We start from the raw sequence: 27,979 nt of genomic DNA on the forward strand, positions 1-27,979 counted from the left end.
CTAGCGCAGCCTCGGACTCGGAGTTGCTACCAAGAACCATATGTACGACATGGTTGACACGCGTGTACGGTGCTCGCTCCTGATTCAACTGTGTGTACACTGAGCATTAGTATATGCCAGCTGGTAAGTTATATACATATACGGCGTACGCATCACACCCTATCACACCACGTTCGCCGGGATTCCGAAGTAGAGTCGAACCGCCTGAGAGGTTGACGAACTAAGGATCCTAGGAACTTGGCATAGATCGCTACCAGTTGACCGTGACGGTATCGTCTCCGTGGCATATTTAACAGCTCTAGCCCTGACAGTGATAGCCATACATAAACCATCTAATCGGCCAACAGCAATTGGCATCGCGTCTGACTATGATTACGTAATGGGGGCGCAACATGGCGCGTGGGGCGGCCGCGGGGACGAACACGCTCCTTGGGACCCAGAATACAGCTGCGCAGGTTCGACCCCTGTGTCGGTCACTTTTGTTCAGCGAACTGCTTTTTTTTGTTTTGATGCGTCTTCACGAGCACCTTATTTTACGACCTTGAATGTGGTGCGCACAGAACGAGGCCCGGAGACCAGCCACGATGACGCTCGTTTATGCGTGAGGGGAATACACACAGCGCGAAGGTCATGCGGAGAACAGTGAACGATTGTGAATACAGGGATGCGTATGTATGATGCTGCTGGTATGCTGCTGTGCCTACGTACAAGCCTACAATGTAAGTCGATCGGGGGTCATTGGTTAATGGGTTGGGTTGGGAAGGGAAGGGAAGTGAAGTGAAGGACGAAGCTACTAACATATGTATTACACGCGCATGGAGTCGCAGTCGTCGCGGTCGTCTCAGTTTGCCATAATGATACGCGGTTGCCTATGCACCCGCCTACGCACGCCGTCTACACGGCCGTGTCCGTCCCTACCGCGAGGGGCGGGATTACCTAGTAGAGGGGAGAAGCGAGAAGTGCCACCGAGCCGACTATCGTCGCGCGACGCGCTTCCTCTCCCGACCGTCCTCCTCGATGTCCATCGCGTCTGTCCCGGCGTTCTGATCGTGTATGTGCAAGGCCTGCGCATTCGACGCGAGCGCCGCCCCGCGCGCGCTCCGCGTCCTCCGGCGTGTCGAGGGCCCGCTCTCTGTCGCCGTCTGGCTCGCAGGCGAGTCGAGCATCATCACGTTGTGCCGCCGCTTTGAGCCGACGGAGACATCTGTGCTGATGTCGAGCGCGCCGGTGGGTGGGGAGAGTACGGCGGTGGCTGGTGTGTCGAAGGCGAAGGGCGGGGGCGATGCGGAGAGGATGGACGGGTCCTTGGCGGTGGCGATGGCGTAGAGGCGCGACTTGTTAGCGCGCTGGAGGGGGGAGGGCGAGGAGGCTGCGATCGAGTTGGCGGAGAGGGTTGATGGGGTATAGGGTGTAGGTGGGGCGAGGGGGGCCTAGATGTGAACGGTAGGTGTGTGTAAGCGCATGAGAATACAGAAGACTTACGAGATCCCTGGACCTTGCTGAGACGGCGCTCGGTGTCGGGGTCGGGGTCGGGACGGACACAGCAGCGGGCTTCGCCGCCACCAGCGGAGGCGCCGGCTTCGCAGGGGCGGCAGTGCTCGTCCCCGGTTTGGACCGCTCGCGCTCGCGCTCCTTCTCGTCCTCGTCGTCCTCTTCCTCGCACGACTTGATCGCCTCGAGCCGGGCCTCGATGTAGTCCATGATGCGCCCGATGGCCATGCCCTGCCCGTCGGAGTCACTCGAGTCACCGGCGGACACGCCCTGCTGGATCATGACGAGCATGTCCTGGCATGCAGCTGCGTAGCCTGTGTTGTACGCCCGCTTGGATGTGCGTTTCGAGGAGCGGTAGAGCGTCGTGAGGCTGAGTGCGGCCGCTGTGTGGGTCGAGGGTCAGCATCACGCAATGTACAATGAAAGCTAGGATGAACGGACCCTTAAAATCGTCGGTGAGGTCCATCTCTGCCTTTGCAAGGTTGGAAGGAGGCAGGGAGTTTGCGAGGTTGTTGAGGTTGAGGGACTCCATATGCGATCGTTAGCGTTTCTGCTCAGGCCCTAGCCGCCCGCCACACGCACAAATGCGTGTGATTACCTAAGCTGCTGCTCGTGCGCGCCCCCGGCCGGCGGCTTTGTGGCGGTGGCACGCGTCTCGGCACCGACGCGACGCGGTCACACCCTCCAGCGACGCGTCGGGGCACCCACTTAGTACTTAGCCCGCTCCTTTTATATTCTGCAGCACTGTAAAGCTGAGTTGCAGCTAGGCCACACTGCGAGGACTTTGTAAAACATAGACAGAGTTTGGCGCGGCGGGAATATATCGATGCCGGACGTAAGTAAACCTGCCTGCTGAGAGACCTTACCGTAGTCCTCCGCTTCTTGCTTCTTGCACGCAATATCGTCGGGCAAGTGCATGTCCCACGTACCATCTAATACACAGTACCAGGTATCGTGGAGACGGTAGCTGGGAGCTCACGCGTCGTAAGAGTGAAGACGGATACAAGTCTAATAATGGCGTGCTCGACTGCAGAACACCGTTCGCACATACACAACAGAGTGAAGGACTTACGGTGTGAACCAACGTATGTTCTTCGCATCGGCATGGCACTTTGAAGACACGTGTGAAGAGTGCTGAGACATCGCCGCGATATGGCAACGGAAGGCAAGCTGTGGGTGTATTCACAAGCTAAAACCTTAATGTGTCTACGCGGAACGCACACTTGGAGGATGCATGCATGTATCCGGCGTCAGATCTGAAGACGACTTATTAGTGTTACTGACCATTGTCTTAGCAGGAGGCTCGCCTCAGCGATCTCGTGGCCCATGTAATTCAGATTGCGGACGGGACTATGTCTGGAAGTCGATCGTCAGGCGTTGAGCGTTTGAACGTCGCTTGTGCGTACTCGTGCTGCGATTCTGTCATTCAATGAGTGTCTTCTAGCGAGCCACGCCTTGCCAATGGGCGACGGGCCAGCCGATTCTTTCCATTAACGTGTGCTGCAGTGTCATGAGTTCCCGGGATCGTTCCTTGTGGTCCTGGCCAGTGTTGGGTATACTCACCGTTGCTAAACCCCAAATGCCTCCGCCGGACGTAAATGACTGAAGAGAGAAATTTGTTTCTCCATGCTGTCATAATGGGGAAGCGGCGATTGCACGGATTGCTGCCTCGAGGGAACGAAGGGCGAGAGCAGGCGAACGCGCTTGAGAACGCGCTCTAGAGCAATAGGCGCCCATAAGACGCGTTTATCTCACGCGCCATTCGCGAACCAGTCTTCACCCGACCGCTCCGAGCCGTCCTCCTCGTCGTCCACCTCACTCTCGACGTCGCTGCCCTCCGCCCCGCCGACGTCGCTCGCGATGGGCATCCACATCTGCCGCTCTAGCGGCGGCCTGCTCGACCTCGGGAGCCCGTGCATCCGCGAGTTCTGGAGCGCCATCCTCCCGCTCGCCTTCGTCGCCGTCTTCCTCGCCAGCGCACTCCCCATGCCTCAGACCGTCCGCAACGCCGTCGCCGTCGTCCAGCGGCCCTTCCGCAACTTTCTCACCCTCCCAGAGGCAGAGGCCCTCACCGCGGACGAAAAAACGGAGCGCGCAGCCCGCGCGGACGCGCCGCATGTCCCGCTCTGGCGCGGTCTCGTCCTTGCGCTCGTCGCGCTCACGGAGTCCCTCGTCTGGCTCGGCCTCGCGTGCTATAGCCTCGCCATCAGCCCGGTCGGCGTTCACCATGCTCTCGTCGGCCTCGCACTCGCGTTCGCATGGCTCTATGCGGCCGTCCGCCCGATCACCGCGCCCTCCGCGACCCCGCCCGTCGACCTCCTAGTGTTTTTCACGCTCCAGCTCGTGATGAGCGTTCTCGTGTTCGGCGGCGTGCTCTTCGATTCGAGCGTGCGCGGCTGGCCGTACCCTGCGCCGTGGGTGCTTGCGGGACATATCGCGAACCTGGCGGCGATTATGCTCCTGCTTTTGGTCGTCTTCAACATGCCGCTGGGCGTGCCGAGCGACAAGGTGGAGAAGGATAAGATCGTGAGTGTTCCTTATGTCGTACTGCAGTGTGTCCGAGACGCCCGAGACTTCAGTGACATTGTCAGCGTCAAGCAGTTCTCAAGCTGTCTGCAGGGCGGCAGGATGTCGATAAAGCGCGTATTGGGGCAGATCACACCCGCCACACTACATTGGGGAGCATACCTATGGTAACACGGCGGTGGAAAGTTTCATCTCGAGCACCTCAACTGGGGCCCATTGACGGGTCCAAACCAGGCCCTCTGTGCGTGCAATGAGCCGGGGGTCTATCGCTCCTAAATTTGCTGGAAGCTGCCTATTGGGCGGCAGAAGGTCGACAGAGCGCGCGGTGGGACTGCGGAGCCCCCTACTGTGTGGGCGCACGAAGTGGGTGCTCCGGGTGGTGGGGGAGAACTGTCCTGTGTATCCCCCTCAACGAAGGGAGCTATTAAGAACGCATGAGCGAGAGTCTCATGAATCTGTTGCCTGCTGCTGCCGCTTCGCCGGACCACTGCATCACATCTGCTCACGCATTGCCGGCATACTTTACTGATGCTCGGTACAGGGCCAATCAATATCACCGGAGGACTACACGACGCTATGGGGCTGGATGTCATTCATGTGGATCCTTCCTCTCGTTGAGCGTGTAAGCTTCGCGTTTATCCTCTTATGTTTGCGAGCTGAACGCCTCTCAGGGGACAAGCACAACTCTCAGCGAGTCAGATGTTTGGTCGCTCAGCCCGACGATGCAGGCGCGGCCGCTCTACATCAAGTTCAGCCGCACGCTGCGGAGCTCGCTCCTGCGCCGCCTCTGGGCGACGAACTCGCTAGATCTCATGCTCGACTTTATTCTAACATATGTCAGCGTAGTCTTCAATTATGCCAGCCCGTTCTTCCTGAAGCGCATCCTCGACTCGCTCGACCCGCACGAGAACCCCACCCCCGAAAAGCGCGCGCTCGCGTACATCTACGCAGTGCTCGCGTTCCTGTCTACGCTGTGCAAGGCGCAGGCGGATGTGCAACACCTGTGGTACGGCCGGCGCGCGGCGACGCGCATCCGCTCCGAGCTCATGGCCGCGATCTACGACAAGGCGCTCAAGCGAAAGGACTTCTCCGGGCTCGTCGACAAGGACGCCGGCAAGAGCGCGAAGGGCCCCGAGGTGAAGGCGAGCTCCAAGGGCGACGACCCCAAGGCGGGTGCAGACATCGGCAAGATCGTCAACCTGATGGCGGGCGACGCGAACAGGATTTCGCAGGTTGTGTCTGGCTCGTACTTCATCTACGGCGCGCCGTTCGAGATCGTCATCGCCGCGACGTTCCTGTACCAGCTGCTCGGCCTGTCCGCGTTCGCGGGCTTCGTCGTGCTCATCGTCGGCTGGCCGCTGAACAGCTTGGTGAGCAAGCGCGCGGTGCGCATCCACAAGGGCGTGTCGAGCGCGCGCGACAAGCGGATGGGCGTGCTGAACGAGCTTATTGGCGCGATGAAGTTTATCAAGTTCTTCGCGTGGGAGGAGCAGTGGATCAACCGCACGATGGGCGCGCGTGAGGTCGAGATGAAGTGGATGGTCAAGGCACGCCTCAACTCGGTCATGTTCTCACTCATTTGGATTTGCGCGCCGATCCTTGTGTCGGTCACTTCCTTCTTCGTGTATGTGATCCGGGGGAATGAGCTGACTGTTGGCACCGCATTCACGGTACGTGCTGCGTCACATATGGAGAGTTGCAGCGCTAACGGGATAGCAGGCCATTGCTCTGTTCAACATGGTTCGGTAAGACTTAATTGACGCCGTTGAGTTTCCTATGACTGACGCTCGCGGTGACCAGCGCTCCGCTGAACGTTATTCCAGCATGGATCGTCCAGATCCTCCAAGCAGGCGTGGCGATGGACCGCATCGCGACCTACCTCGATGAAGAGGAAGTCGACGAGCAAGTCTCCAGCCTCAAAAAGGGCCGCCAGCCGCCCTCTGCCGAGGACGACGACGGCCTCGGCATCCTCCACGGCTCGTTCAAGTGGAACGAGATCGAGGAGAAGAAAGATGACAAGGGCAAGGACAAGGCAAAGGACGCGAATGGCCGGAAGTTCTTCTCGTGGCCCCGCAGGTCGCGGTCGCAATCGCAGACACCGTCGAGCCCGTCGGACGATGCGGACACGGCGGTGGATAGCCAGTCGACGACGGGGAGCACCACCAATGGGAGTGGGGATCATCGCTTCGAGCTGCGCGATATTACGGTTATGTTCCCGGAGGGCCAGTTGACGGTCGTCACTGGCCCGACTGCAAGCGGGAAGACTGCCCTACTGGTAAGTTGCGATGAGGTACGTGGCTGCAGGACGACTTATCGATACTGTCTTGCCTAGATGGCGCTCCTCGGCGAGATGACCCGCCTCGAGGGCCGCATCGTGTTGTCCAAGAACCCGTCAAGGGTTGACGAGCACGGCCTGATGCACGCGCTCTCGTACGCTGCCCAGTCGCCCTGGCTCAGGCACCAGTCGATCAAGGACAACATCCTCTTCGGCTACCCGTATGATGAGGAGAGGTACAACGAGGTCGTGGACTGCTGTGCATTGAGACCGGATCTGGAGATCCTCGAGGATGGCGATGCTACTGAGATCGGTGCTCGGTGAGTACTCGCAGTGTACTTTGAGACGGAGTGTCTTAACTCGGGAATATAGTGGCGTGAGTCTGTCGGGTGGCCAAAAGGCAAGGTGAGAATGTTTGTTCTAAATCGTCCTGGTGGTGATTCTCAACTTGCTCTCAGAGTTGCGCTGGCTCGCGCGGTATATGCGGTAAGTACGCTTAACTATGTCGAGGGCGTTAAACACTCATAGTAGTGCAGCCTACAAAATACGTGCTCCTCGATGACCCACTCAGCGCTGTGGTACGCCATGATCACTGGATTGCATGGAAAGGTTTTGCTCACGCTCCCGCAGGATAGCCACACAGCACGCCAGCTTTTCGACAAGCTGTTCCGTGGCCCTCTCCTCGCCAACCGTACTGTGGTAAGCCGCGATCATACTGAAACAGGCACGATGTCTGACGGCTTGCAGATTCTGGTGACTCACCATGTCGAACTCGTGCTCCCTGGTGCCCATTACTTGGTTCGTATGCTCGACGGTCGGGTCGACACCCAAGGAACCCTGAAGGATCTTCGTGCACGCGGCCTACTTGATGAGATTACCCACGATGAATCCGTGGAGGCCCACAAGGAAGAAGAGAAGGTAGAAGCCGCAGAGAAGGCGAAGGAGCCCAACGCGGAGATTGATGCCGAGGCCCCGGAGGAAGAGGAAGAGGATGCGAAGCCCGACAAGAAGGGCAAGAAGCCGCGGAAGCTGATTGAGGATGAGAAGAGGGAGACTGGAAGCGTGAAGTGGTCGATCTACAACACTTACCTGAAAGCCTCGTGCGCACCGTGTCCTTCCGTCCTCATCGTTCTCATACTGATAATGCGACAGGTCCTACTGGACGTGGGTCATCCTCTTCACACTGATCATCCTGACCCAGGTCTGTTTTCTACCGCAAGTCCGTAAGACTGCTCGTGCTTACGTTTACCGCGCAGGTCCTTGGTGTCTCCGAGAAAGTCTGGATCAAAGTATGTTTGTTACGGCAGATGTGTTGTCCAGTAGTTGACCGTTCCTCGCTAGATCTGGGGAGAGGCATACAATCCGAAGAACGACATCATTCCGACCTACATCTTTAACTCGTTCGCGACGCCCGAGCACGAGGCCGTACTGGATGAGACACTCTTCAACATCCGCTTTGCTCACAAGAGCCACCACCCTGTGCCGTACCTTTCGACCATGCAAAAGAAGTGGCCGCCAGCGCAAGAGCATCCCTTCTTCTATATCGGCATCTATGCGGTCATCTCACTCTCTGCCGGCCTGGTCAACATTGCTGGTGTTATCACTCAGTACACTGGAGCTCTCAGGGCGTCTCGTAGTCTGTTCCGTAAACTACTGGTCAGAGTCGTGCGAGCATCGATGCGCTGGCATGATGTTACTCCGCAAGGTGCGCTGGCACACCGAAACCCTTACTGAGATGTCTCATTCTCCTGTAGGTCGTATGCTGAACCGCTTCAGCAAGGATATCGAGACCGTCGATGGCTCTTTGGCAAGCTCACTGCAGGCTGTCAACACGGCGCTCGCCAACTTTGCAGCATCTGTCATCACTGTCGTGTGAGTATGCCCATACAACTTGCCGAACAGCACACTGATGTCTATGCACAGAGTGGTGTTCCCCTTCTTCATTGTTCCCGCCTCCATTCTAGGCTTCTTCTACCGTCGCGCCGCCATCGGGTATCTGAACACTGGCCGTGACATCCGTCGCATGGAGTCGAATTCGAGGAGTCCGATCTTTGCGAACTTCAACGAGCTGCTTGAGGGTATCGTCACTGTCCGCGCGTTCTCCGCGGAGCAGAAATTCCTCGACGACCTGTACAAGAAGGTCGATCTGACCACGCAGATGTGGTACACCTTCTGGATGACCAACCGGTGGCTGTTGCTGTACTTTGACACGCTCGGCGCGACTGGCGTTTTGGTCACCACGCTCTTTGCGCTCGCTGGCTATGTTGAGGCAGGAACTGCTGGTGTTTGTATCACATCGGCTATGGCCTTCACCACAAGTGTCTACTGGGCCTGCCGGTTCTGGACCGCACTTGAGCTTGATCTTAAGTAGGTCGCTGATTGTGCGCTCTCGCTGTCCTGACTCTGAATTGTTCGCAGCTCCGTTGAGCGTGTCGTGGAATACCTGGATCTTCCTCAAGAGCCAGCAGCCATCGTGGAGTCCAACCGTCCACCGGCTTACTGGCCGTCGTCTACGGGTCCGAACAAGGACTCGATGATCGTTGTCGAGGACCTCGTCATCAAGTACGCACCTGAGCTTCCAGCTGTCCTCAAGAACGTCTCCTTCAACCTTAAGGCGGGAGAGCGAGTCGGCCTGCTGGGTCGGACTGGCAGTGGAAAGTCGACCTTGGCCATGAGTATTCTTCGCTTCGTTGACCCGACGAGTGGTCGCATCATGATCGATGGGGTCGACATCTCCACCATTGGCCTGTATGACTTGCGTTCGAGGATTGTGCGTACCTTCGACTTGATGTGGTATGCATCTGCTGATTCTCGCCGTCAGACGTTCATCCCCCAGGACGCCACGCTGTTCTCTGGCACTCTGCGTGACAACCTCGATCCATTCCGTGAGTCGCAAAGTATACCCGATGCGCCGACACTTATGCGATGTCCACAGATGATCATGAAGACAGCGAATGTCTTGATGTCCTCCACCGCGTGCAGATGATCACGGACAGCCAATTAGCATCGCAACGGACGTCGCGAGCGACTTCTCGGGCTGCCTCTATTCACGAGGGCCATGAGGGTCGGGAGGGGACCATCGCTTCGGTCTCGACGACGCCGACCGAGACCGACGCCAGAACGACGGTGTCGCTCGAGACGCAGGTGTCTCCTGGAGGGTCGAACTTTTCGCAGGGTCAGAGGCAACTGATTGCTATGGCTCGGGCGTTGCTCCGTCGGAGCTCCATCATTGTGCTCGATGAGGCGACGAGCAGCATTGACTTTGCGACCGACGCGAAGATCCAGGCGACGATCCGAGAGGAGTTCAACGACTCGATGCTTCTGACCGGTAAGTCTACGTCGTGTCACTAGATGAGCAGAGTGTTCTGAGCCACCTTCCTACAGTCGCGCATCGTCTGCGCACGGTCATCGACTACGATCGCCTGATCGTGCTCGACAAGGGCGAGCTGGCGGAGTTCGACACGCCGCTCAACCTCATCGAAAAGGACGGCGGGATCTTCCGCCAGATGTGCCTCAAGAGCGGCACGTTCGCCGAACTGGAGGCGGTTGCGAAGGCGAAGGCGGATCGCGACGCAGCGAGGGCTTCGAGGTAGAGGGTGTATGAGGGGGCTCGGTTGGCCCCAGTAGATGTGTAGCTTAGGGTTTGAATTAATATGGGACATTGCGCATCGCTCTTCGTGACGGAAGATGTATTGAGTGATTGTCTTGGAAGTGCGACTCGTTGGTGTACCGCTGACGATGCACGGTTGGGCAGTGCCGTGGATGGGTGCGGTGTGCTTGGCGGCGGACGATGGAGACAGGCTGTAGGCATTACGTAGGTCGGTGCGCACTTGTGTTCGACAAGTGCTGGGAGGCAGCAGAAGGTGTATACCCAATGTGACGGTACCCCGGCAGAGACGCGCCGTCGACGGGCGGAAGACGAGAAGGCGGCGGGCGGGGCGGGCCGAGGGGGGCGGGGGCACGTGGGACGGAGCGCCACAGACGCGGGCCAGAACGCGTGTTCGCTGTGTGTCGTCTCCTCCCGCCGTGTCTCCTCCCGCCGTGTACCATACTCCTCCCCCGCTGCCCAGCGCTCCAGCACACTCCCGCCCGCGCACGCCCTGCACCAGTGAGTCTCTGTCCTCCGTCCCTCCCTGGCGTTCCCTCGGGCTTGTGCGCGATATGTCCGTCAATCGTGAGACTCCCGTTCATCAGCCTGCCGCGACCCCCGACGCGTTGCGACCGCGCCCAGCCGCCGTTCACCCGAGCCCCATCGCGTCCGTTTGCCGCGACGAGCATGGTGAGGCGACCGGCGACAGTCGATCACATACCCAGACCGGCCCGTAGACACGCTCGACCTCAGCATCGCCGAGCACGAAGTCCCTGGTGGTGCGACACTCGCCATGATTCTTGCACACACGCCGCTTCCAAGCTCCTGTCCCGAACACAGCGAGGGAGGTTCGGGCACGGAGGACTGGGTCCCTGCGCGCCTGACCCTTCTGCGGTCCAGGCCGACCTAAATCTGGGACGGCAAGACTTATCGTGGGTGGCTTGAGGGACTGCACGCACAGTCTTCCTCCCGCCCAACTCGCAACGCAGATCCTTGCGGTTCATCTGAATCCTTTAGTTACACGAATGCTGATGCACCACTCAGTTTGACCTCCATCGCAAAATCTACGCCGCCATCGACCAGCGCCCGCGCCAACTAACGATACCTATTCTACGGCCGCATACCCTTCGGCCAATTGCCCGCCATGCCTGACTCCGTTCTCGAGTACTGGCACAGCATCGTCCCCTCTACCCCTGCCGCCATCCGCAGGCACTTCCTCAGCCTCCCCCACGAGACTGTCCACGCCGTTGACGCCCTCCTCCGCTTCGTCCTCGACGGGCCCTGCCCACCCGTAGCCGACGACGACATCCGCAGTGCCTGGGACACCTCACAGAGCGAGGCTTCCTGGCGCATTGCCCAGCTCCGCAAGACCCACCGCAAGCCCTCCCCACCTTCCGTCAACCACAAACGCGGGCGTGAAGATGTGTCCCCCGCCCCATCTACCGCCCCCTCCCCGTCCTCTCCCAAGCGCGTCAGAACAGACAACACACAGGACGCGACTACCAACAATAACAACACCGCGTCCTCATCCTCGTCAACACCGCCCACACCAGCGTCCAGTGACGCCGACGACCCACCGCTCTTCACGCTGCACTCACTCTCGCTCACCTCGCCGATCCGCAAAAAGGCCGACATCACGATCCACAAGCACACGCTGCGGCTCACCAACAGCACGGGCGCCGGGCGCAAAGTCGAGTCGCCGCCGATCCCGCTCACCGCGCTCCGCCGCGCGTTCCTCCTGCCGACGCGCGGCAAGCCGCGGCCGCACTGGTCCGTGCTGATGATGCCGTCCGACGTGCCCGTCGCGCCCGGCAAGGCGGGGGCGGAGGCGCGGGGGCGGGAGCGCGCGGGGGTGCAGGCGCCGATCGTCGCGTTCGGCGTGGACGCGGTGCCCGCGGGGGTGATGGGCACGTCGACGTACGACGCGGACGGGACGCCGCGGATGACGGTGCACCCGAAGGCGACGCCGGTCGAGCCTGCGCTCCGCGCGTTCCTGGGGCACTTCCACGCGCCGCCGACGGAGCCGAGCACGGAGGTGTTCCGCAGCGCGGTGGGCGGGGGCGGGGGCGCGGGGGAGGGCGGGGACGGCGTCGCGGGCGTGGAGGCGTACCGCGGGGCGAAGGCGGGGACGCTGTGGTTCCTGAGCGTGGGGATATTGTGGGACGGGAAGCCGCCGGAGTTCTTCGCGCTGCGCGACGTGGCGCGCGCGGACGGGGAGGGCGAGGACCAGGTGGAGGGCGTGCGGACGCTCAGCGCGACGGGCCGGACGTGCACGGTGGTCGTGCGGCGGGTCGAGCGCGCGCGGGGGACGGACGGGGAGAGCGTGGTGGAGGTCGACTTTGGGATGGTGGAGGGGAGGGAGCGCGAGGGCATTGCGCGGTGGGTGCGGAGGTATCGACACTTGTTCGGGGAGCAAGAGGCGCAGGCGCAGGCCATGCAGACAGACGGGGCGGGCCCGAGTGGTGCGAACGCCGCGGCGGCGGCGGCGGTGGGGGACGAGGAAGATGAAGACGACGAGGACTTTGTGGCGTCGGAGTCGGACGGGGGGTCGGCGACGAGCGAGTCGGAAGAGGATGGGGACGGGGAGGGCGCGGAGAGCGTTGAGGAGGAGGAGGCGGAGGCTTCGGATGCGGATGGAGATGGGTATGAAGATGGGGAGGGCGAGCTCGACCCCGCGCACCACCCACTCCTCCGTCCGGGCGCGATGCCGAAGCGCATATCGCGCGCCGCGATGGAGATGGTCGTCGGAATGATGGAGGGGGACCTCGTCGGTGCCGGCGGCGCGGACGGGGACGAGGACGAAGCGGACGAGTTAGAGGAGTGACGTCCGAGTCGACTCTGGTGGTTCGCGATACTTACTGTGTAGGACGGGGCGGAAGGGCGGTGGTTCGGATACGGGTCGGACTCATCATCACATTATACGTATGCCTGGTTAGCACGCATTTTCGAATTTGAATACTTTTCAAGTGTGTGGGGATGTGCTCGATGGGAACATGGCCCGCGTGCATGGGAGAAGCTGGCCACGCTTGGATCGTTCATTCATACGTGCGCACACGCGGTCTCGGAGTTCAAGTGGTTTGTGGGTGCAGGTAGGTGCAGGTTGATCAGTGGATCTCAGCGAACCCCGATGGCTTCGCGAACTCCATTTTCGCGGTGATGCGTGATGGATGATGATGCAGATGGGTTTGAGGATGATCCTGGCCTCGGTGCTTCTGGCACGGTGGCCCCCATGCACCGTGAACGTACTTACGGCAACAACGCAAAGCGAGCGTGCATAAGTCATGTTCCTTCTGACAGGAATTGGCTTTCCGCTACCTACACCCTCTGGCCACCCAATGTCGTCTGGCTTCGCCCTCCTAAAGTGAACTTGTGATGAGTGTATGATACAGCAATGTACGACCCCGCGGGTCGGTGAGGTATATGCGTATTGAACCGAGCAGCGTTTTGCTTTGTACCCCCTGACGCTATGTATCGTGTCGCCGTCGATGATACTAGTTCCAGTCCATGATCATGCGGCAAAAGCCTGTCCGCCAGATCACGCCTCATCCTCGCTGCCCCCGAACACCAAGTCGCCGTCGTCGAAGTCCTCTTCGTCGGAGAGCGACGCGTCGGCGTGCGCGGCGCTGTTACGCGGGTCCGCGCCCCCAAGGATGTTATGCCTGCACACGCCGCACCGTCAGAAGGTACTCAAAAGAGCGCGGGGCAGGAACAGACTCGCCTCCGGAGCAGTTCTTCCACGCCCGCCTGCGCCTCCCAGTCCACCCGTACCCACGTATGCTCGAGCACGCCTCCGCGGTACACGAGGAGCGTGGGCAGGACGTCCGTGTCGACGCTGTCGTCGTCCCACCCCGCGTCGCCGTCCCCCTCGCTGTCGTCCCCGTCGGAGGCGTCCCCGTACGGGTCGTCGTCGTCGTCGGTTCTGTTGGGATACCGCCCGGGGACGAGGATCTGGCGGGACGGCCGTCGCGTGATGGGGAAGGGCGAGAAGTGGGTTGAGCGCGAGGATGTGGTGTCCCGCGAGGTGGCGAAGCCGATGGCGCCTGCGCGGGCGTGGAGGAACTTGGTGGAGGGGTATGCGCGTGCGAGACGCGAGAGGGCCTCGTCCAGTGTCGCGCAGCGGTCTAAGCTCTGCGGATCCGTTAGCACGCGCGCGGCGCAGGAGAGGGCAGGCAGGGCGCACCGGGTCGTAGATGTGCACGGCGACCCACGTATTGCGGTCCTCGTCGAGCGCACGGTCAAAGCTGCGGACGCCGACCTCCATGAGGTGCCCGAACCTGCCCGCCCGCGCGCGGCCCTCGACGACGCGCCCCGCCTTGCCCTCGAGCCGCGCCCGCTCCGCCGCACGCTCGCGCTCCTCCTCCCCCCACGTCTGCCCGCCGAGGCTCGCCTTCTCCATCGCCCTGTTCAGCGTCGCGATCTCCTCCGCGCGGCGAGAGCGCGCGAGGGCGGCGGCCTCGGCGTGGTCGCGGATGACGCCCTTCACGCCGGTGCGCCCGGGGCCCATGCCGATGGAGTCGTGCTCGCGCTCGGCGGCGGCGATGCGCCCCTCGACCGCGCGCCGCCGCTCGGTGTCAGAGTCGTAGTCGTAGTCGTTGCCGTCGGTGGGCCATTGGGCGATGGAGGGTGAGCGGGAGCGGACGGGGGAGGAGGAGCGGGAGGGCGGGTTGAAGAGCTTGCCGGAGAGGACGAGTTCCTCGAGGTGGTCGCCGTTCTGTAGTCGCTGTCTGCATCACTCTCGTCCTGAGCAGGCAGGGTCACATACCATGCTAGCTGGGCCGCTACAGTCAGTTCAGTGATCACTGACTGGTCCGTATTCGCAGTGCGGGAGGTGCTGCGTCTATATAAGGCAGGTGAGCAAAACGGGAAGGAGTCGGCCGTTTGTCCGACCGTCTCCGTTCCGCTGAGCTCATCGCGCAACTCTCCCTCCTCCCACCTCCTCCTCCTCGACGCTTGCGTCGCATCCCCTCCCTTTCATCCACCATGCTGCAGGCCTCCAGACGAGTATGTGGACATCCTCCCCCCTTCAGTGTGTCGCTGACAAACACACGCAGGTAGTAGTTCGACGTGTACCTCGCTCCGCGGTCGGTCGCTGGAATCCTTCGCGAGGCCTCGCAACACCCGCCGAGCCCTATGATTGCGTCGTCATTGGCTCAGGTGAGTTGCACGGCTCTGCTTGAGCGCGCGCGCTGACACCGCTGACCTGGCAGGACCTGGTGGCTACGTCGCGGCCATCAAGGCTGCACAACTTGGTCTGAAGGTAATTCGGAGCCATTGACCCTGGACACGGCTCGTGCTCACTCATGTTCCAGACAGCATGCATTGAGAAGCGCGAAACACTCGGCGGCACATGTCTTAATATCGGCTGCATCCCCTCAAAGGCCATGCTCAACAACTCGCATATCTACCACCAAACGCAGCACGACGTCGCACGGCGTGGCATTGATGGTATGCACATCCTGCACCGCTTCTCGTCTCGAGAACTGACTGTATGCACAGTTTCCGGTGTCTCGCTGAACCTCCCCGTCATGCTCAAGGCAAAGGATGACGCGGTTACCTCGCTCACCCGCGGTATCGAGACCCTCTTCAAAATGAACAAGGTCGACTGGGTGAAGGGCACGGCCACCTTCGTTTCGCCAAACAAGATCAGCGTCCAGCTGAACGACGGCGGCGAGACCGAGGTTGAGGCGAAGAACGTCATCATCGCAACCGGCTCGGACGTCGCGCCGTTCCCCGGCGGCAACATCGAGATCGACGAGGAGCAGATCGTCTCGTCGACTGGTGCCCTTGGCCTCAAGGAGGTGCCGAAGAAGATGGTTGTCATTGGCGGTGGTGTCATCGGTCTCGAGCTCGGGAGCGTTTGGAGTCGTCTCGGTGCGGAGGTCACGGTTGTCGAGTTCTTGGGTGCCATCGGTGGTGCTGGCATTGACGAGGAGATTGCGTGCGTTCTCATCCATCTGTCGGCGAAACCACGTCTCACGGTTCATGCAGCAAGCAATTCCAGCGCATCCTCGGGAAGCAGGGCATCAAGTTCATGCTTAATACCAAGGTTACCTCGGCTGAGAAGCGTGATGGGAAGGTCTACATCCAGACTGAGGGTGCCAAGGGCGGCCAGGAGGCAACCGTGAGTCTTCCGGTGTCCTCAGCATAGACCCTGCTCACACTCTCCTCAGGTTGACGCAGATGTCGTCCTCGTCTCGGTCGGCCGTGTCCCCGTCACTGCCGGCCTCGGCCTCGACAAGATCGGTGTCGAGGTTGACCCGCGCGGCCGCATCGTGATCGACGACCAGTACAACACGTCCGTCGCGGGCGTGAAGTGCATCGGCGACGTCACCTTTGGGCCCATGCTCGCGCACAAGGCCGAGGAGGAGGGCATCGCGGCGGTGGAATACATCAAGACGGGGCACGGGCACGTGAACTACCACGCGATCCCGAGCGTCGTGTACACGCACCCGGAGGTGGCGTGGGTGGGGAAGACGGAGCAGGAGCTGAAGAAGGCGGGGGTGCAGTACAAGGTCGGGAAGTTCCCGTTCCAGGCGAACTCGCGCGCGAAGACGAACCTCGACACGGAGGGCCAGGTCAAGTTCATCACGGAGGCGGAGACGGACCGCATCCTCGGCGTGCACATCATCGGCCCGAACGCGGGCGAGATGATCGCGGAGGCGACGCTCGCGATCGAGTATGGCGCGAGCTCGGAGGACGTCGCGAGGACGTGCCATGCGCACCCGACCCTCAGCGAGGCGTTCAAGGAGGCCGCCATGTCGGCGTCCTCGAAGCCGATCCACTTCGGGTAAAAGATGTGCGAGATGTGATGGCGTTGTGTGGCGATTGTCGTGTTTGTTGTGCTCTCTAATACATCTATAGCATCTCTATTTCTCTCGCCAGAGAGACGTTGAGTGAGTGCAAACTTCAACGTTGTGAGAGATTTCCATATCACTTTGCTCGTTGCACAGATCGCTGCTATGAGATGGTGTTCGAGGAAGCTAGATGCTGCTCGAAGAAACGAGGAAACGGAGAGAAACTCATGTGACGTAGTGACGACCCTACAGTGACGCAACACACCGTCGTATGTTTTCCATGACAGTTCCGGACTGTTCGCTCAAGCGCCCGCGAGCGGTCCTCCCCATGCGTATATAAGGGGCCCTCCGTTGCGCGTCCTCCCCAAGCAGAAACACATTCACTTAAGGCATTTCATTGGCTACGCTCTACTTCAACTCGCCTATACCCTCTTCTCTTCACGACAACTAACGAACGAGATGGCGCTTTCCACTTTCTTCACAGAGCCATTCTACTCCCTCGCTGACTTTGACCGCCTCTTCGACGAGGCGTTCTCTGCGCGCGCTGGGCACCAGAACAGCGGCCGCCAGCTGCAGCAGCAGGATGGGTCTTCGCGCTGGCTCCGTCCAAGGTATGCACTGTCCTCGCCTCAACTCGTATCCGATGCTGACCATGGATGGACAGGATGGACCTGCATGAGGACAACCAGCAGAACCTCGTGACGGCGACGTTCGAGCTGCCCGGGCTCAACAAGGAGAACGTGTCGATCGACGTCCACAACGGGGTCCTGACCGTGTCGGGCGGGTCCACGGTCGAGGACAAGCGCGATGAGAACGGGTACGCCGTCCGCGAGCGGCGGGTTGGCAAGTTCTCGCGCTCGATCGCGCTCCCTCAGGGCATCCAGGTGGGCATCTCCTCATCCGTATGTCGTCTCCGAGCAACACCGTTGACCACTTCTGGCTTACAGGAGGAGAACATCCGGGCATCGATGGAGAACGGCGTGTTGACCGTTACGTTCCCGAAGACGACGCCAGAGATGGCGCCGAAGAAGATCACGATCGCGTGAACGCGCTTTGCGGATCGTGGGGGTTGCAATTTGCGAACCTGGAGTACTCGGGTCGGCAGCACTTGTCTGCTGTGATTCGCTTGTAGTATTGCGGGTTCGAGCGTAATACAGATCGGTTTCCTCTGAGAATGCTCTGTGATCCGTGCGAACACTGAGTAGTCATTCTAGCCCACTGCCAGTTGTAAGGCGACTGTGGGGCACACTGCAGGAACCTGAGGATCAGTGCTCAATTAACGATGATTGTACGATATGCCATCACAATGCGTAAAAGTGATAAGGTAACTGTGTCGTCAAAGCCATTTAGTATAGTAATGAGAAGAAACGTCAGCACGTAGAAACGCGTTCTCGCCGATTCAGACTCGTGTCCCTTTCCGCCTCGCGAAGAGCATCCTAGAGCATCCTATACACGCCGAGCCCGCGAGCAATACAACCTAATCCGTTCCGAGTCCGTTAGTTGAAAGTGCGGGGGCATCTGAAGAAGACTCGTACACCGCTGAAGATAATTGGCTTCGCCCAGTCGTTCTCTGGGCCCAAGAGCGCACCACTGATGGGTGACCCAGTGAGCATGGCCAGGGAAGAGAAGCAGTAGCCAAGACCTATTCGGACGCTTCGCAGTGGATAAGTGAGCAATGGGATGTATGACCGATAATCAAACAACAGTACACATACCCGACCTCGTCTGGGCTCCGAGCCATCGAGGCCAGCGTGGGTGGGAGCATTGCGATGACTAGGTGCATTCGCTCAGTGATGAAGCCAAAATATTCTTCAAGGAGCCCACGTACAACCACCAGAGAACGCGCCGTAGAAAATGGCGAACACGATGACACCCCCGGGCGTCGTCGCAGCGAACATGACGAAGACGAGCGCGCCAGTTATTGCCGCGAGCGGCGCGAGCATGTTGAGGGTCCCGACACGGTCGGAGATGGCGGGTGGAATTGTCCGACCGATGACTGAGGCGGCATTGAGGATCGCAATCTGACAGACATGTCGAGGTGAGAATGATAGTACTTATAACTCGATGACCCGGCAAACAGACTTACCGTGTAGAATGCGAGCGTCTCGGACAGTCCGTGCAAATTGACCCACAATTGGAGGTAAAAGTCTATCAGTGCCATATGTTAACTAGCTGACCTTCGAAACCGACGTGCCAACCTAGCACTCACAAGGTAGGAATACGCCCCACAGCCCCAAAAATCCGCCAACGTTCATTAACATATAGGGTAGATCGGTGAGAATCTTCCGTGTCTTGATTTTTGACAATTTCTGCCCGCCGGCAGCCTTCCGCCTCTGCCTCGCGCTCGGCAGACGCGTACGGAGCACACAATTGGCGATAATCAGTAGACCAAGCGTCATGAACCCCGCCGCGCGCACGCCCCATGCAAAGCCAACGCCGTTGCTGAAAAGCTGGTTGAGCATGATTGGATAGATGATGCCCCCGAAAGACGCGCCTAGAACACACAATCAGTATCTCTGCGAGACAAGGGTTGTATGGAATGCAGCCCGTACCGTTGAGGACAATCCCCATGGCCAGAGAGCGCTTGCGGCGCCAATGATGAGACTGAATGGAGAGCGCGGGGACTAAGAGAAGTCCAGAGCCTATTCCGATACCGATTCCTTGAGCCAAAATGAGTTGGTAGTACTTGGTTGGGTCGGCGAGTGACAGCATCATGATGCTATATATGGTTGCATCAGCTAGTTACACAGAAAGGGGCACGGAACTGGACGAACCAAAACACCACAAGAAAAGAACCGAACGCTAGCTCGAAGCGGTAGTAGCCCTCATCGAAGAGCTTTCCTGCGGGAAGGCCCATAGCAAATAGGAAGAAAAACTGAGTGTGGTCGTAAGCTTGCTGCCTATGTCTGTCACGTTCATTTACCTGAAGCGACCCGATCCAACTAATGTTGGACGAGGACGACGTGCCCGTGTTGACATAGTAGGCTTCGAATACACCAAATGAGCTTGCAAAGCCAAAGGTGCAGAAAGACACAAGCCATCTAGTCAAGGTAGTCAGCGTGTGCATAATGATGTAACGATTGAGAACTCACCCGCCAAGAACTGACAACCAGGCCTGCATTCCACCGTCAGGTATTGAAATTTCCTGTGCGGCCATGGACACTTTCTCGACTTCGACGACATGCTCGGGTGCCTTCTGCTCAGCCATACGGCCCATACTCGAACTTCGCTTCTCCGACATTTCGGATCCTTCATGAACCGTAGGGGTTTCCTGCACGCTTGATTGAGACGACATTGCGTTCGTGGAGTCGAGGTGAACCAGAGCGGTGGCGGGTTGAGAAATCTGGTGTCACAGCGTGAGGTGCGCTTTATTCGGTTTATGGCGACCGGGCGGATGTGTATGAGGACCTGCCCCTGCCCGACGGTGAAGCCACGGTGATTGTCATCTAGTGTAGCACCGCTAGGTTAGTGTGACCGAGTGGATGACCCAGACTGGTGGACGAGCAGACCTACCCGTGCCACTCAGCCAATCAGCGACGCCTCGGGCCCGAGGTGTGCCCGAACCTGCATCACGGGATCATAGCGACTTTGAATGTAAGTTACTATGAACATTGTACGAACGACGAATTCGAACGTGCAGAGTCCAACTTGCTTCTGCGTCGCTCTGGCACAGTACGCACCGGCAATCTGTGTGAATAAAGTCATCGGTGAGCAATCATTCAACGGGAATTGGTGAAACCCGACTGGCAGCAAGCAGTCCTCTCACTCAGCGGGTGCATTGGGAACGGATGTCAAACCGTCTACGTATGTTGATGGCATAACAAAAACACGGCATAGTCCACAACGTTTCTTGATATGAGCTGTGTTTGCCTCCTGGAAGAGGGCAGGCTTAGTACTTGCCAGAACTCGAACTTGCCATGACTCGAACACAACACGGGGCGTATTCCCTGACGAGGTCCTGCAAGGATGCTACTATTACTTACCAATCATAGGGCTCATGCCCGTCCAATGAGTCTATCCTGTGGCTTTGAAAGACATTCGGCTAGCCACAAGGGTCGGTACACTGACTAGTTCGACTGCTATATGATTATCGGCGCCAGCGCACTGTGAGTGATATGAGATTTAATCATCGCGAATACAGGATACACGACTCACTTCGTCGAATTCATGATTGTTATATCCGTGGACTCCGTACCTTACAGTTGTAGGAGCGAGGGAGGTGAGCGCGATTTTGTTCGGCGTGTGCATCTTGCAGAGACAGCGGCGTACGGCGGAATCACCACGGCTGTTGAGAACATGGTGGTGACCAAGTACGGACAGCGTTGGAGAACGAGGGTCTCGCTGTGGTATTTTCCCCGGTCCGCCCTAAGAGACTGACCATGAATGTACCTTGTAGCGCCTGAAGCGAACATCAAGGGGCTGGAGAAGGGATGTACGCGACGGTGCACAAGGCACGGGCAAGTGGATACTTACGATTCCTGCCAACTATTCATGCAGTACGACTCTACGAGAAGGCTATGTCGACGGGGATGACCCACATACACCCCGTAGGCTTGGCACCGAGACCCCTTTGACGGAGTCAGCCTCGATGAGTCATGATAGCGAGGAATGACGTACTTACTATTAGGTCGCCTGGCAATACGGGTTGTATGCTTGCGGTTCGGTACTTGCCTGCATTCTGTGTTCTACGAGGGCTATACTTATGTGTGTGGGTGCAGGCGCATTGCATCCGTAGTGGTCGATCGTTCCCGTACGGCATAGCTGTGGTGAACAGCACGAAAGGAGCCTGCTGCAAGTCTGTACACTTTTGATGGGCGTGTGCTTGATTGACAAACTCGTTGTCGACATGCATATGACTGGAGCTGCCAGCGATGACTGTCGATCGTCCTTTAACGAGCTAGACGCCCACTAGAGGACGTCGAACACAACCGCACTGGGAACGCTGACTCACGCACAGATGCGGAAGCCCATTTGGAACAATTGCGGGAGACGATGATGCAAAGAGTTTGACTCGCCTGCATGTAATCAGCGGGGGGGGGGGGGGGGGGGGGCTGTATAAAGAGGGCGATGAAGCGTGAATTGGCACATCATCGCTCTTGTCGTGACTTACTCTGGCGGCATAGTCGAAAACAATACCAAGGTCAGTCCTTCAATCCGGCACGACTTGCAACATTGACTTACTCATCAGCAACCCGGAGCAAGCATGCCTTCCTACGCTATCATAGGCGGTTCTCGCGGGCTCGGTCTGGAATTCGTTCGTCAGCTGGTAAGTCTCGCTCTGACATAGACGATGTAAGGTAAAAGTTCACCTATCCGTCTGTGTAGGCATTGGACGGAGACAATATCGTCCTGGTAACCGTCCGCAACAAGCAGAGGTCCCCGCACCTAGATGATACCGTCAATCAGCTACCGCACAACAACGTACACATTCTTGAGGCCGACGTAGTTGACCATCAAGCCATCAAGGTATCAAGGATGCTCGCTTTCGTTCTGCCTGTGTTCACGTTGATTACCAGGCCGCGGCAACTGAAGCTGGCAATATCACGGGCAGCAGCCTCGACGTCTTGATATACAATGCGGCTCGCCTCGAGTACGACAACTTGTTGCGCGGTCTACTAGACTAGTACGTCCTTCCGGGCCGACTCCTCTCATCGAGAAAGAAAGCTGACAATGGTGTAACAGCGACAGCGAGGACCAACTCGACGAGGAGTTCATGCAATCCGTGCGTACCTGAGATTCAATCAGCGACGGACGGCTAAACTCTCGCTCCAGCTGAAGGTGAATGTACTAGGATCCATTCACACCGTGAACGCGTTCTTGCCGCTCCTCCGCAGAGGCACTGCCAAGAAGATCATAATCGTAGGCACTGAAGGCGGCGAGCGCGACTTCGTGCGGCGTGCGCGCCTTTCTGACATGGCCGCATACGGGATAACCAAGGCTGCGGAACACATGGTAGCGACGAAGTACGCTGTCGCGCTCGAAAACGAGGGGTTTACTGTCGTCTCTGTGAGCCCGGGCTTTGTGGATGTCTCTGATACTAAGAGCGAGTTGAGTAAGTGGTGCTTGAACGGGATCATGAGAAGATTCGATGCTGACCTGCTTGGGCTGCAGTGTCTGAAACGAACGCCTCGAAGATGAACGAAATCGCAAGAAGAACTTTCGCTGCCTTCCCCACGCAGGCGCTGCTTACAACGCAGGTGGCCGTTCAACGAATCCTGGCTGACATCCGAAACATAGGCCCTGCCGAGTCTGGAGCGTTCAGGCCGTCTCCAGAATTGGCATGAGCAGTCAGTAGAAGATCGTTGGAAATAGCGAAGTTAGAACGTTGTACCTCTTCGTGCATTGCTGTCCGACCAGAAGGATACAGAATTCGTCGTATTATCAATACATCTGCACTAGAAGTCACTAGACTCAGCGGGGATTCGAGAGACGTGGGACTGTCAGCATAGGTGCATCGATGCGCAGACTTCAGCCCCGCACGGAGTGGAAGGTTGCCGTGTCCTGCGGTCCCAGCGAGTGGACGATCCCCAGCACTTTCTTGACCGACTGCTCGGGTGTAAGCGGGTTGTCTCCATAGTTTGGTATGTTCTTCACGATCTTGTCCGTAATCCGCTTCAGGTCAGCCAGCTCCTCTGCGCTCGCTGCATTGCGGTGCCCGAGTTAGTTACGACGACACTTTGAGAGGTACGACAGCACACATACGCGGAGAAGGGTTCGTGCCAGTGACATCAACAACGCCGGGGCTGATCGCAGCAACGACGAAGCCCTCGTCCACCAGCTCGGCAGCGTACTTGGTCATGACCATGTTCTCCGCGCACTTCGTGACGCCGTAGGCGGCGGTCATGTTCAAGCGGGCTTGCCAGACAATGTTGCGCTCGCCGCCCCCGGTGCTGATAATGATGATCTTCTTGGTCGAGCCTTTGCGAAGCAAGGGGAGGAAGGCGTCGATGGAATGAATGGCCCCGAGCGTGTTCACTTTGAACTGGGAAATCGTAAGTACCGCGACGAGGAACGTCGTTTCCTAAGAAGAACGTACCGCTTCAATGAATTCTGCGTCCAAAGCATCCATGCTGTCGCTGTGAGGTATCGATGATCAACAAATTTCGCATACTCAGATGGAAAACTTACTATTCGGTCAGCGAGCGGAACTGATTCCCGTTTGCATAATCCATTTTCGCAGCATTGTGGATGAGGACATCGAGAGCGCCGCCTGTAGCCTGTGCGACTTGCTCTGCCGCGGCCTGCCGAACCTTGAGTATTCACATACATCTAACACGATGATAACACGCTGACCTTCAGAGAACGATGGTCGACGACATCGACCTGTAGAGGCACGACGTTCTGTGCTGGTGCGTCCTGTACTACTTTGACGAGGTGCACAGACTTCTCTACGTTTCGCGCTGTCACGTAGACCGTGTTGTTCGGGTTCGCCGCCTACAGAGCGACTGTCAACCTCGAGATGACTGATCACCCACAGTCTACTTGATTGAACGTACCAACTGGCGAACGATCTCCAGACCGACTCCTCGCGAGCCACCGATGACGGCGTAGTAGGTAGGCATTCTTCAGTATCGCAGCAAGATTGGCAGGCAGTGGTAACACGACGTCAACTGCGATAGTCGCATCTTCGAGTTTATAGATATCGGGGCTCAGGTGGGCCGAGAGGACGCGACATCGCTTCGAGGTTGGCGCATTATTCAGATTTGGAGGGAGGAGGTAATGTGGGTCCTTGACAGCGTGCGAAAGATCGAAGCAGCACTTACTCTGAGCCACGGTGGCCCATCGCAAACGATGGCCACCTAGGAGTCCTCCTCCTCCTGGCCCGTCATAATGTAGTATTGGTCTACGCGCTACTCTGTCAAAGGTATGTCTTTGTCAACTCCTACCGAAAGTCGAGGCTGAAAGTCGCCGAGCTTGAATAGGGTTTGTTGTCAATAATAAACTAGACCGTGGACGGACAACTTGAAGATAGACCTCTGGCACGATTCAGAGGACAGCCACTGCCAACAGAACGTGACGGCGACACAGTACTCCGCGCTTACATACACGGACTCGGAGGTCGGTGAGGCTATCTGCTAGAACGAACGCAAAGCCTGAGACCACATCCCGGAGCCGTCGCGCATGTCGGGCTCTTGCCGCCCGCAGGCGGCGTGACCGGTAATAATATAAAGGATCGCTGAGAGACATTAGTCGTGAACCTGGTGTGCGCAATCTCATTGACTTCCCTCGCCAGCGAGCAGCTATGCCTTCCTACCTTGTCGTGGGGGGTCTCGCGGCATCGGACTAGAAACTGTTCGTCAGCTAGTACGCACTTCTCTCCTTTATACTACACTGGGGTGAAGCTGGATGCACATTTGCATAGGCACTAGATGGGGAGAACATCGTCCTTACCACCGTCCGCAGCAAGCAGAAGTCTACGCAGCTTCATGACATTGTTAATCAGCTACCACACAAGAAGCTACACATTCTTGAAGCAGACGTAGTCGACAAGCAGGCCATTCAGGTAACCAATTTTTACCGCTTTGGCTCTGCATGAGTTAACGTTGATCACCAGGCCGCGGCTACAGAAGCTGCCAGAATCACAGGCGGCACCCTCGACGTCTTTATATACAACGCAGCTCGCGTTGAGTTTGACAACTTACTGCGCGGTCTGCTAGACTAGTGTGTCCTTCCGGACCGACTCCTGTGATCGAGAAAGAAAGCTGACAACGTTGCAACAGCGACAGCGAGGACCAACTCGACGAGGAGTTCATGCAATCCGTGAGCACCTAACATGCATTCAGTGACCGCCAACTGAACTTCCCCTCCAGCTGAGAGTGAACGTACTCGGACCCATCCACACCATCAATGCATTCTTGCCTCTGCTTCGCAAAGGCACCATGAAGAAGATCATCATCATAGGCAGCGAAGTCGGCGAGCGCGACTTCGTGCGGCGCGTACACCTCTCTGAGATTGCCGCATACGGAATAACCAAGGCCGCCGAGCACATGGTTGCGACGAAGTACGCTGTCGCGCTTGAGAACGAGGGCTTCACCGTCGTTTCCATGAGCCCGGGCTTCGTCGATACGTCTGGAACCCGCAGCGAGCCGGGTACGTCTTGCTCATGTCACTATGAGAATCTCCGTCGCTGATTTGCTCGGGCATTGCTGCAGTGTCCGAATCGGACGTCTCAAGATTCAGCGACCTCGCGAAGAAACTCTATGCAGCCTTCCCGAGCACACAGACCCAGCTGACGCCGCAGGTTGGGTTCCAGCGGCTTCTAGTACGCATTCAGATCATAGGGCCTGCCGATTCTGGGGCCTTCAAACCATGTCCAGAGTTCGATATGACCTATTTATAGTTGATTGGAATAGCCAGGATAGTAATGTCGAACCTTGAAACCTTCTTGCCACTCGCGGATACTACCGCAGTTTAATTTGTGTAAGAGCTAGGAACCGCAGCCTGTGAGCGCGTGGATTCGTGCCCGTGTACCGTATCACAGAGCCGCAGATAAACCAGGTGACAGGTACGCGGCGCCCAGCCTTCACTGTCGCAGTGTAAGCCTGGGGTTCGTGTATCTGTCTGGCACTCACAGTGAACTACGTACGCATGGCATTTCCGTCTGACTGCAATGCATTTATAGTACAGAAACCACCGGACAGCGGAGATTCGCGCAGCGCGTCGTCATCAGCAGTACGATGATAAACCAGCTTTAACCCTGCACAGAGCGGTAGGTCGCTGTGTCCTGTGGTCCCAGGGAATAAACAACCTCCAGCACCTTCTTGACCGACTGCTCCGGTGTAGAGGGCTTTTCAATCTGGTTCGATTTTTTCTTCCGTATCCCGTCTATGGCCCGCTTGAGGTCAGCCACCTCAGCCGCACTCGCTGCATTGCAATTAGTCTAGTCAGCAACATCGCCATTCTACCACGAGATAGCAGACATACGTGGAGAAGCTGCAGTGCCAGACACATCGACGACGCCGGGGCTGATCGCAGCGACGATAAAGCCCTCGTCCACTAGCTCGGCGGCGTACTTGGTCATGACCATGTTCTCTGCGGACTTCGTGACGCAGTATGCAGCAAGGATGGTCGTACCGGTCTTCCAGACGACGTCTCGCTCGCCTCCGTCGGTGCTGATGATGACGATCTTCTTTGTGGACCCTTTGCGAAGGAGGGGGAGGAAGGCGTCAACGGAGTGGATGGCTCCGAGGGTGTTGACTTTGAACTGGGCTGGCGTGAGCATGGCGAGCGGAGGGCTTCACTTCAGTAGATGACATACCGCTTCGATAAACTCTGCATCCAGAGCGTCCATGCTCTCACTACCATGGATGAACAATAAGTACACCCAATCGTACAACAGCCCACGTACTATTCAGTCAGAGAGCGGTACAAGTTTCCATTCGCGTAATCCATCTTGGCAGCATTGTGGATGAGAACGTCGAGGGCACCGCCTGTAGCCTGCGCAATCTTCTCCGCCGCAACCTACTTATCTTCAGCACCTCCGAACGCCATCGATCAACTCACGCACCCACCTTCAGAGAGCGGTGGTCCACGACATCCGCTTGCAACGCCACAACGTTCTTTGCGGGCGCTTCTTGTATGACCTTGGCTAGGTGCAGAGACTTCTCAACGTTCCGCGCCGTGGCGAAAACTGTGTTGTCAGGGTTCGCCGCCTGCACGGTACTTGTCAGTCATGAGGTGATCTCGATTCAACGGTACATACCAACTGGCGAACGATCTCCAGACCGACTCCGCGGGTGGCACCGATAACAGCGTAGGTAGGCATATTCGGCAACAGGCAACAGGAGCGACGCAATGCCTACCACGACAACGACTTCCTCGAGTTGATAAAGCCCTCGAGTTGAGGACGTGCCGCGAGGACGCGACATCGTCGACCGGGGAAACGTGGGCTCGGCAGTGGGGACTACCCAGTACCCTACAGTGACGTCGGGCTGAATGTGGGTCCTTGACAGCCTGAGAACGATGGTCGTAGCATGACCGTCGCGGACAGTGACGAAGTCCACCTAGGAGCCAGTCGGGACACGCGCGGCTGCGATGTGACTAGCTCTTGGCCGCCCGAGCCCGAAGAGATGACCTGAAGCTTCTCGTAGAAGATGGCACTCACAGCGTTAGTTGACTCATCCTTCTGGAGTGCGATACGAGGGAATCACACAAGTTGCTTGTCATGGACACAGTTGGAGAATAGACTGTACCTACTGAGGACACCGAAGGGGACTCGTATGTGTAGCAGAACTCCAATTCCCTGTCCGAGTCGGCACCGCACAAGGTGAGGCGTCAATACAGCTGCGGGATGAATACAATACC

At 58.2% G+C, this 27,979-nt stretch overlaps 11 protein-coding genes across 11 annotated transcripts; 6 read left to right on the forward strand and 5 right to left on the reverse strand.

Moving 5' to 3' along the window:
• Positions 1-567: 567 nt before the first annotated feature.
• On the reverse strand, positions 568-2,122 carry C8Q71DRAFT_906563 (uncharacterized protein). Its single transcript, XM_047928929.1, has 3 exons — positions 1,933-2,122; positions 1,483-1,874; positions 568-1,430 (listed from the first exon to the last, which is right to left on the reverse strand). The coding sequence occupies exons 1-3, from the start codon at positions 2,021-2,023 to the stop codon at positions 975-977; spliced, it is 939 nt and encodes a 312-aa protein (XP_047779585.1). The 5' UTR covers positions 2,024-2,122; the 3' UTR covers positions 568-974.
• Positions 2,123-3,219: 1,097 nt separating this feature from the next.
• C8Q71DRAFT_753078 (multidrug resistance-associated ABC transporter) lies at positions 3,220-10,009 on the forward strand. Its single transcript, XM_047923417.1, has 20 exons — positions 3,220-4,017; positions 4,559-4,639; positions 4,689-5,687; positions 5,737-5,762; positions 5,818-6,292; positions 6,350-6,612; positions 6,665-6,697; positions 6,751-6,778; positions 6,829-6,870; positions 6,923-6,991; positions 7,040-7,392; positions 7,445-7,493; positions 7,549-7,581; positions 7,634-7,997; positions 8,047-8,164; positions 8,216-8,659; positions 8,711-9,062; positions 9,114-9,177; positions 9,228-9,620; positions 9,677-10,009. Exons 1-20 carry the CDS (start codon positions 3,352-3,354, stop codon positions 9,883-9,885), a joined length of 5,061 nt encoding a protein of 1,686 aa, XP_047779586.1. The 5' UTR covers positions 3,220-3,351; the 3' UTR covers positions 9,886-10,009.
• Positions 10,010-11,757: 1,748 nt separating this feature from the next.
• On the forward strand, positions 11,758-12,852 carry C8Q71DRAFT_753084 (uncharacterized protein). Its single transcript, XM_047923418.1, has one exon. It carries the CDS (start codon positions 11,785-11,787, stop codon positions 12,703-12,705), a length of 921 nt encoding a protein of 306 aa, XP_047779587.1. The 5' UTR covers positions 11,758-11,784; the 3' UTR covers positions 12,706-12,852.
• Positions 12,853-13,060: 208 nt separating this feature from the next.
• C8Q71DRAFT_548306 (uncharacterized protein) lies at positions 13,061-14,882 on the reverse strand. The gene is made up of 4 exons (XM_047919283.1): positions 14,644-14,882; positions 14,062-14,592; positions 13,600-14,009; positions 13,061-13,540 (listed from the first exon to the last, which is right to left on the reverse strand). Exons 1-4 carry the CDS (start codon positions 14,644-14,646, stop codon positions 13,417-13,419), a joined length of 1,068 nt encoding a protein of 355 aa, XP_047779588.1. The 5' UTR covers positions 14,647-14,882; the 3' UTR covers positions 13,061-13,416.
• C8Q71DRAFT_753093 (dihydrolipoyl dehydrogenase) lies at positions 14,571-17,007 on the forward strand. Its single transcript, XM_047923419.1, has 7 exons — positions 14,571-14,882; positions 14,933-15,035; positions 15,089-15,138; positions 15,191-15,326; positions 15,378-15,819; positions 15,870-16,002; positions 16,052-17,007. Exons 1-7 carry the CDS (start codon positions 14,862-14,864, stop codon positions 16,670-16,672), a joined length of 1,506 nt encoding a protein of 501 aa, XP_047779589.1. The 5' UTR covers positions 14,571-14,861; the 3' UTR covers positions 16,673-17,007.
• Positions 17,008-17,037: 30 nt separating this feature from the next.
• C8Q71DRAFT_753095 (HSP20-like chaperone) lies at positions 17,038-17,850 on the forward strand. The gene is made up of 3 exons (XM_047923420.1): positions 17,038-17,286; positions 17,340-17,559; positions 17,623-17,850. The coding sequence occupies exons 1-3, from the start codon at positions 17,135-17,137 to the stop codon at positions 17,719-17,721; spliced, it is 471 nt and encodes a 156-aa protein (XP_047779590.1). The 5' UTR covers positions 17,038-17,134; the 3' UTR covers positions 17,722-17,850.
• Positions 17,851-18,171: 321 nt separating this feature from the next.
• Positions 18,172-19,832, reverse strand: C8Q71DRAFT_706577 (major facilitator superfamily domain-containing protein; the record flags this gene model as incomplete). Its single annotated transcript, XM_047920511.1, has 9 exons — positions 18,172-18,317; positions 18,380-18,448; positions 18,504-18,696; positions 18,762-18,823; positions 18,885-19,169; positions 19,228-19,394; positions 19,450-19,550; positions 19,599-19,716; positions 19,768-19,832. The coding sequence occupies 9 exons, from the start codon at positions 19,830-19,832 to the stop codon at positions 18,172-18,174; spliced, it is 1,206 nt and encodes a 401-aa protein (XP_047779591.1).
• A 2,046-nt stretch (positions 19,833-21,878) lies between these two features.
• On the forward strand, positions 21,879-23,303 carry C8Q71DRAFT_897735 (uncharacterized protein; the record flags this gene model as incomplete). The annotated part of the gene is made up of 6 exons (XM_047928762.1): positions 21,879-21,941; positions 22,001-22,141; positions 22,192-22,298; positions 22,358-22,397; positions 22,448-22,727; positions 22,787-23,303. 6 exons carry the CDS (start codon positions 21,879-21,881, stop codon positions 22,957-22,959), a joined length of 804 nt encoding a protein of 267 aa, XP_047779592.1. The 3' UTR covers positions 22,960-23,303.
• On the reverse strand, positions 23,109-24,449 carry C8Q71DRAFT_548783 (uncharacterized protein). Its single transcript, XM_047919284.1, has 6 exons — positions 24,172-24,449; positions 23,969-24,109; positions 23,804-23,916; positions 23,712-23,751; positions 23,378-23,657; positions 23,109-23,316 (listed from the first exon to the last, which is right to left on the reverse strand). Exons 1-6 carry the CDS (start codon positions 24,235-24,237, stop codon positions 23,144-23,146), a joined length of 813 nt encoding a protein of 270 aa, XP_047779593.1. The 5' UTR covers positions 24,238-24,449; the 3' UTR covers positions 23,109-23,143.
• A 468-nt stretch (positions 24,450-24,917) lies between these two features.
• C8Q71DRAFT_906570 (uncharacterized protein) lies at positions 24,918-26,060 on the forward strand (the record flags this gene model as incomplete). Its single annotated transcript, XM_047928930.1, has 6 exons — positions 24,918-24,935; positions 25,038-25,178; positions 25,230-25,336; positions 25,396-25,435; positions 25,486-25,765; positions 25,828-26,060. The coding sequence occupies 6 exons, from the start codon at positions 24,918-24,920 to the stop codon at positions 26,013-26,015; spliced, it is 774 nt and encodes a 257-aa protein (XP_047779594.1). The 3' UTR covers positions 26,016-26,060.
• Positions 26,061-26,076: 16 nt separating this feature from the next.
• C8Q71DRAFT_753147 (uncharacterized protein) lies at positions 26,077-27,449 on the reverse strand. Its single transcript, XM_047923421.1, has 5 exons — positions 27,378-27,449; positions 27,187-27,327; positions 27,024-27,136; positions 26,934-26,973; positions 26,077-26,879 (listed from the first exon to the last, which is right to left on the reverse strand). Exons 1-5 carry the CDS (start codon positions 27,438-27,440, stop codon positions 26,577-26,579), a joined length of 660 nt encoding a protein of 219 aa, XP_047779595.1. The 5' UTR covers positions 27,441-27,449; the 3' UTR covers positions 26,077-26,576.
• Between the last annotated feature and the right edge of the window lie 530 nt (positions 27,450-27,979).

Source organism: Rhodofomes roseus (genome assembly GCF_022264815.1).
Source record: "Rhodofomes roseus strain CIRM-BRFM 1785 chromosome Unknown C8Q71scaffold_8, whole genome shotgun sequence".
NCBI lineage: Eukaryota > Fungi > Basidiomycota > Agaricomycetes > Polyporales > Fomitopsidaceae > Rhodofomes > Rhodofomes roseus.

Bases quoted from the DNA above. Each gene is read 5' to 3' on its own strand.
- C8Q71DRAFT_906563 (XM_047928929.1), bottom strand. From the start codon at position 2,023: ATGGAGTCCCTCAACCTCAACAACCTCGCAAACTCCCTGCCTCCTTCC. The intron at 1,875-1,932 runs GTCCGTTCATCC...CGACCCACACAG, and splicing joins CCTCACCGACGATTTTAAGG to CGGCCGCACTCAGCCTCACG. The intron at 1,431-1,482 runs GTAAGTCTTCTG...GTTCACATCTAG, and splicing joins CAGCAAGGTCCAGGGATCTC to GCCCCCCTCGCCCCACCTAC.
- C8Q71DRAFT_753078 (XM_047923417.1), top strand. From the start codon at position 3,352: ATGGGCATCCACATCTGCCGCTCTAGCGGCGGCCTGCTCGACCTCGGG. The intron at 6,293-6,349 runs GTAAGTTGCGAT...TGTCTTGCCTAG, and splicing joins GCGGGAAGACTGCCCTACTG to ATGGCGCTCCTCGGCGAGAT. The intron at 6,698-6,750 runs GTGAGAATGTTT...ACTTGCTCTCAG, and splicing joins TCGGGTGGCCAAAAGGCAAG to AGTTGCGCTGGCTCGCGCGG.
- C8Q71DRAFT_753084 (XM_047923418.1), top strand. From the start codon at position 11,785: ATGGGCACGTCGACGTACGACGCGGACGGGACGCCGCGGATGACGGTG.
- C8Q71DRAFT_548306 (XM_047919283.1), bottom strand. The intron at 14,010-14,061 runs GTGCGCCCTGCC...ACGGATCCGCAG, and splicing joins CCGTGCACATCTACGACCCG to AGCTTAGACCGCTGCGCGAC. The intron at 13,541-13,599 runs GCGAGTCTGTTC...CGGCGTGTGCAG, and splicing joins GTGGAAGAACTGCTCCGGAG to GCATAACATCCTTGGGGGCG.
- C8Q71DRAFT_753093 (XM_047923419.1), top strand. From the start codon at position 14,862: ATGCTGCAGGCCTCCAGACGA. The intron at 15,036-15,088 runs GTGAGTTGCACG...CTGACCTGGCAG, and splicing joins TTGCGTCGTCATTGGCTCAG to GACCTGGTGGCTACGTCGCG. The intron at 15,327-15,377 runs GTATGCACATCC...CTGTATGCACAG, and splicing joins CGCACGGCGTGGCATTGATG to TTTCCGGTGTCTCGCTGAAC.
- C8Q71DRAFT_753095 (XM_047923420.1), top strand. From the start codon at position 17,135: ATGGCGCTTTCCACTTTCTTCACAGAGCCATTCTACTCCCTCGCTGAC. The intron at 17,287-17,339 runs GTATGCACTGTC...ATGGATGGACAG, and splicing joins TCGCGCTGGCTCCGTCCAAG to GATGGACCTGCATGAGGACA. The intron at 17,560-17,622 runs GTGGGCATCTCC...TCTGGCTTACAG, and splicing joins CGCTCCCTCAGGGCATCCAG to GAGGAGAACATCCGGGCATC.
- C8Q71DRAFT_548783 (XM_047919284.1), bottom strand. From the start codon at position 24,237: ATGCCTACCTACTACGCCGTCATCGGTGGCTCGCGAGGAGTCGGTCTG. The intron at 23,917-23,968 runs GTCAGCGTGTTA...AAGGTTCGGCAG, and splicing joins TCGACCATCGTTCTCTGAAG to GCCGCGGCAGAGCAAGTCGC. The intron at 23,658-23,711 runs GTACGTTCTTCT...ACGATTTCCCAG, and splicing joins ACGCAGAATTCATTGAAGCG to TTCAAAGTGAACACGCTCGG.
- C8Q71DRAFT_753147 (XM_047923421.1), bottom strand. From the start codon at position 27,440: ATGCCTACCTACGCTGTTATCGGTGCCACCCGCGGAGTCGGTCTGGAG. The intron at 27,137-27,186 runs GTGGGTGCGTGA...GAAGATAAGTAG, and splicing joins TGGACCACCGCTCTCTGAAG to GTTGCGGCGGAGAAGATTGC. The intron at 26,974-27,023 runs GTACGTGGGCTG...CATCCATGGTAG, and splicing joins TACCGCTCTCTGACTGAATA to TGAGAGCATGGACGCTCTGG.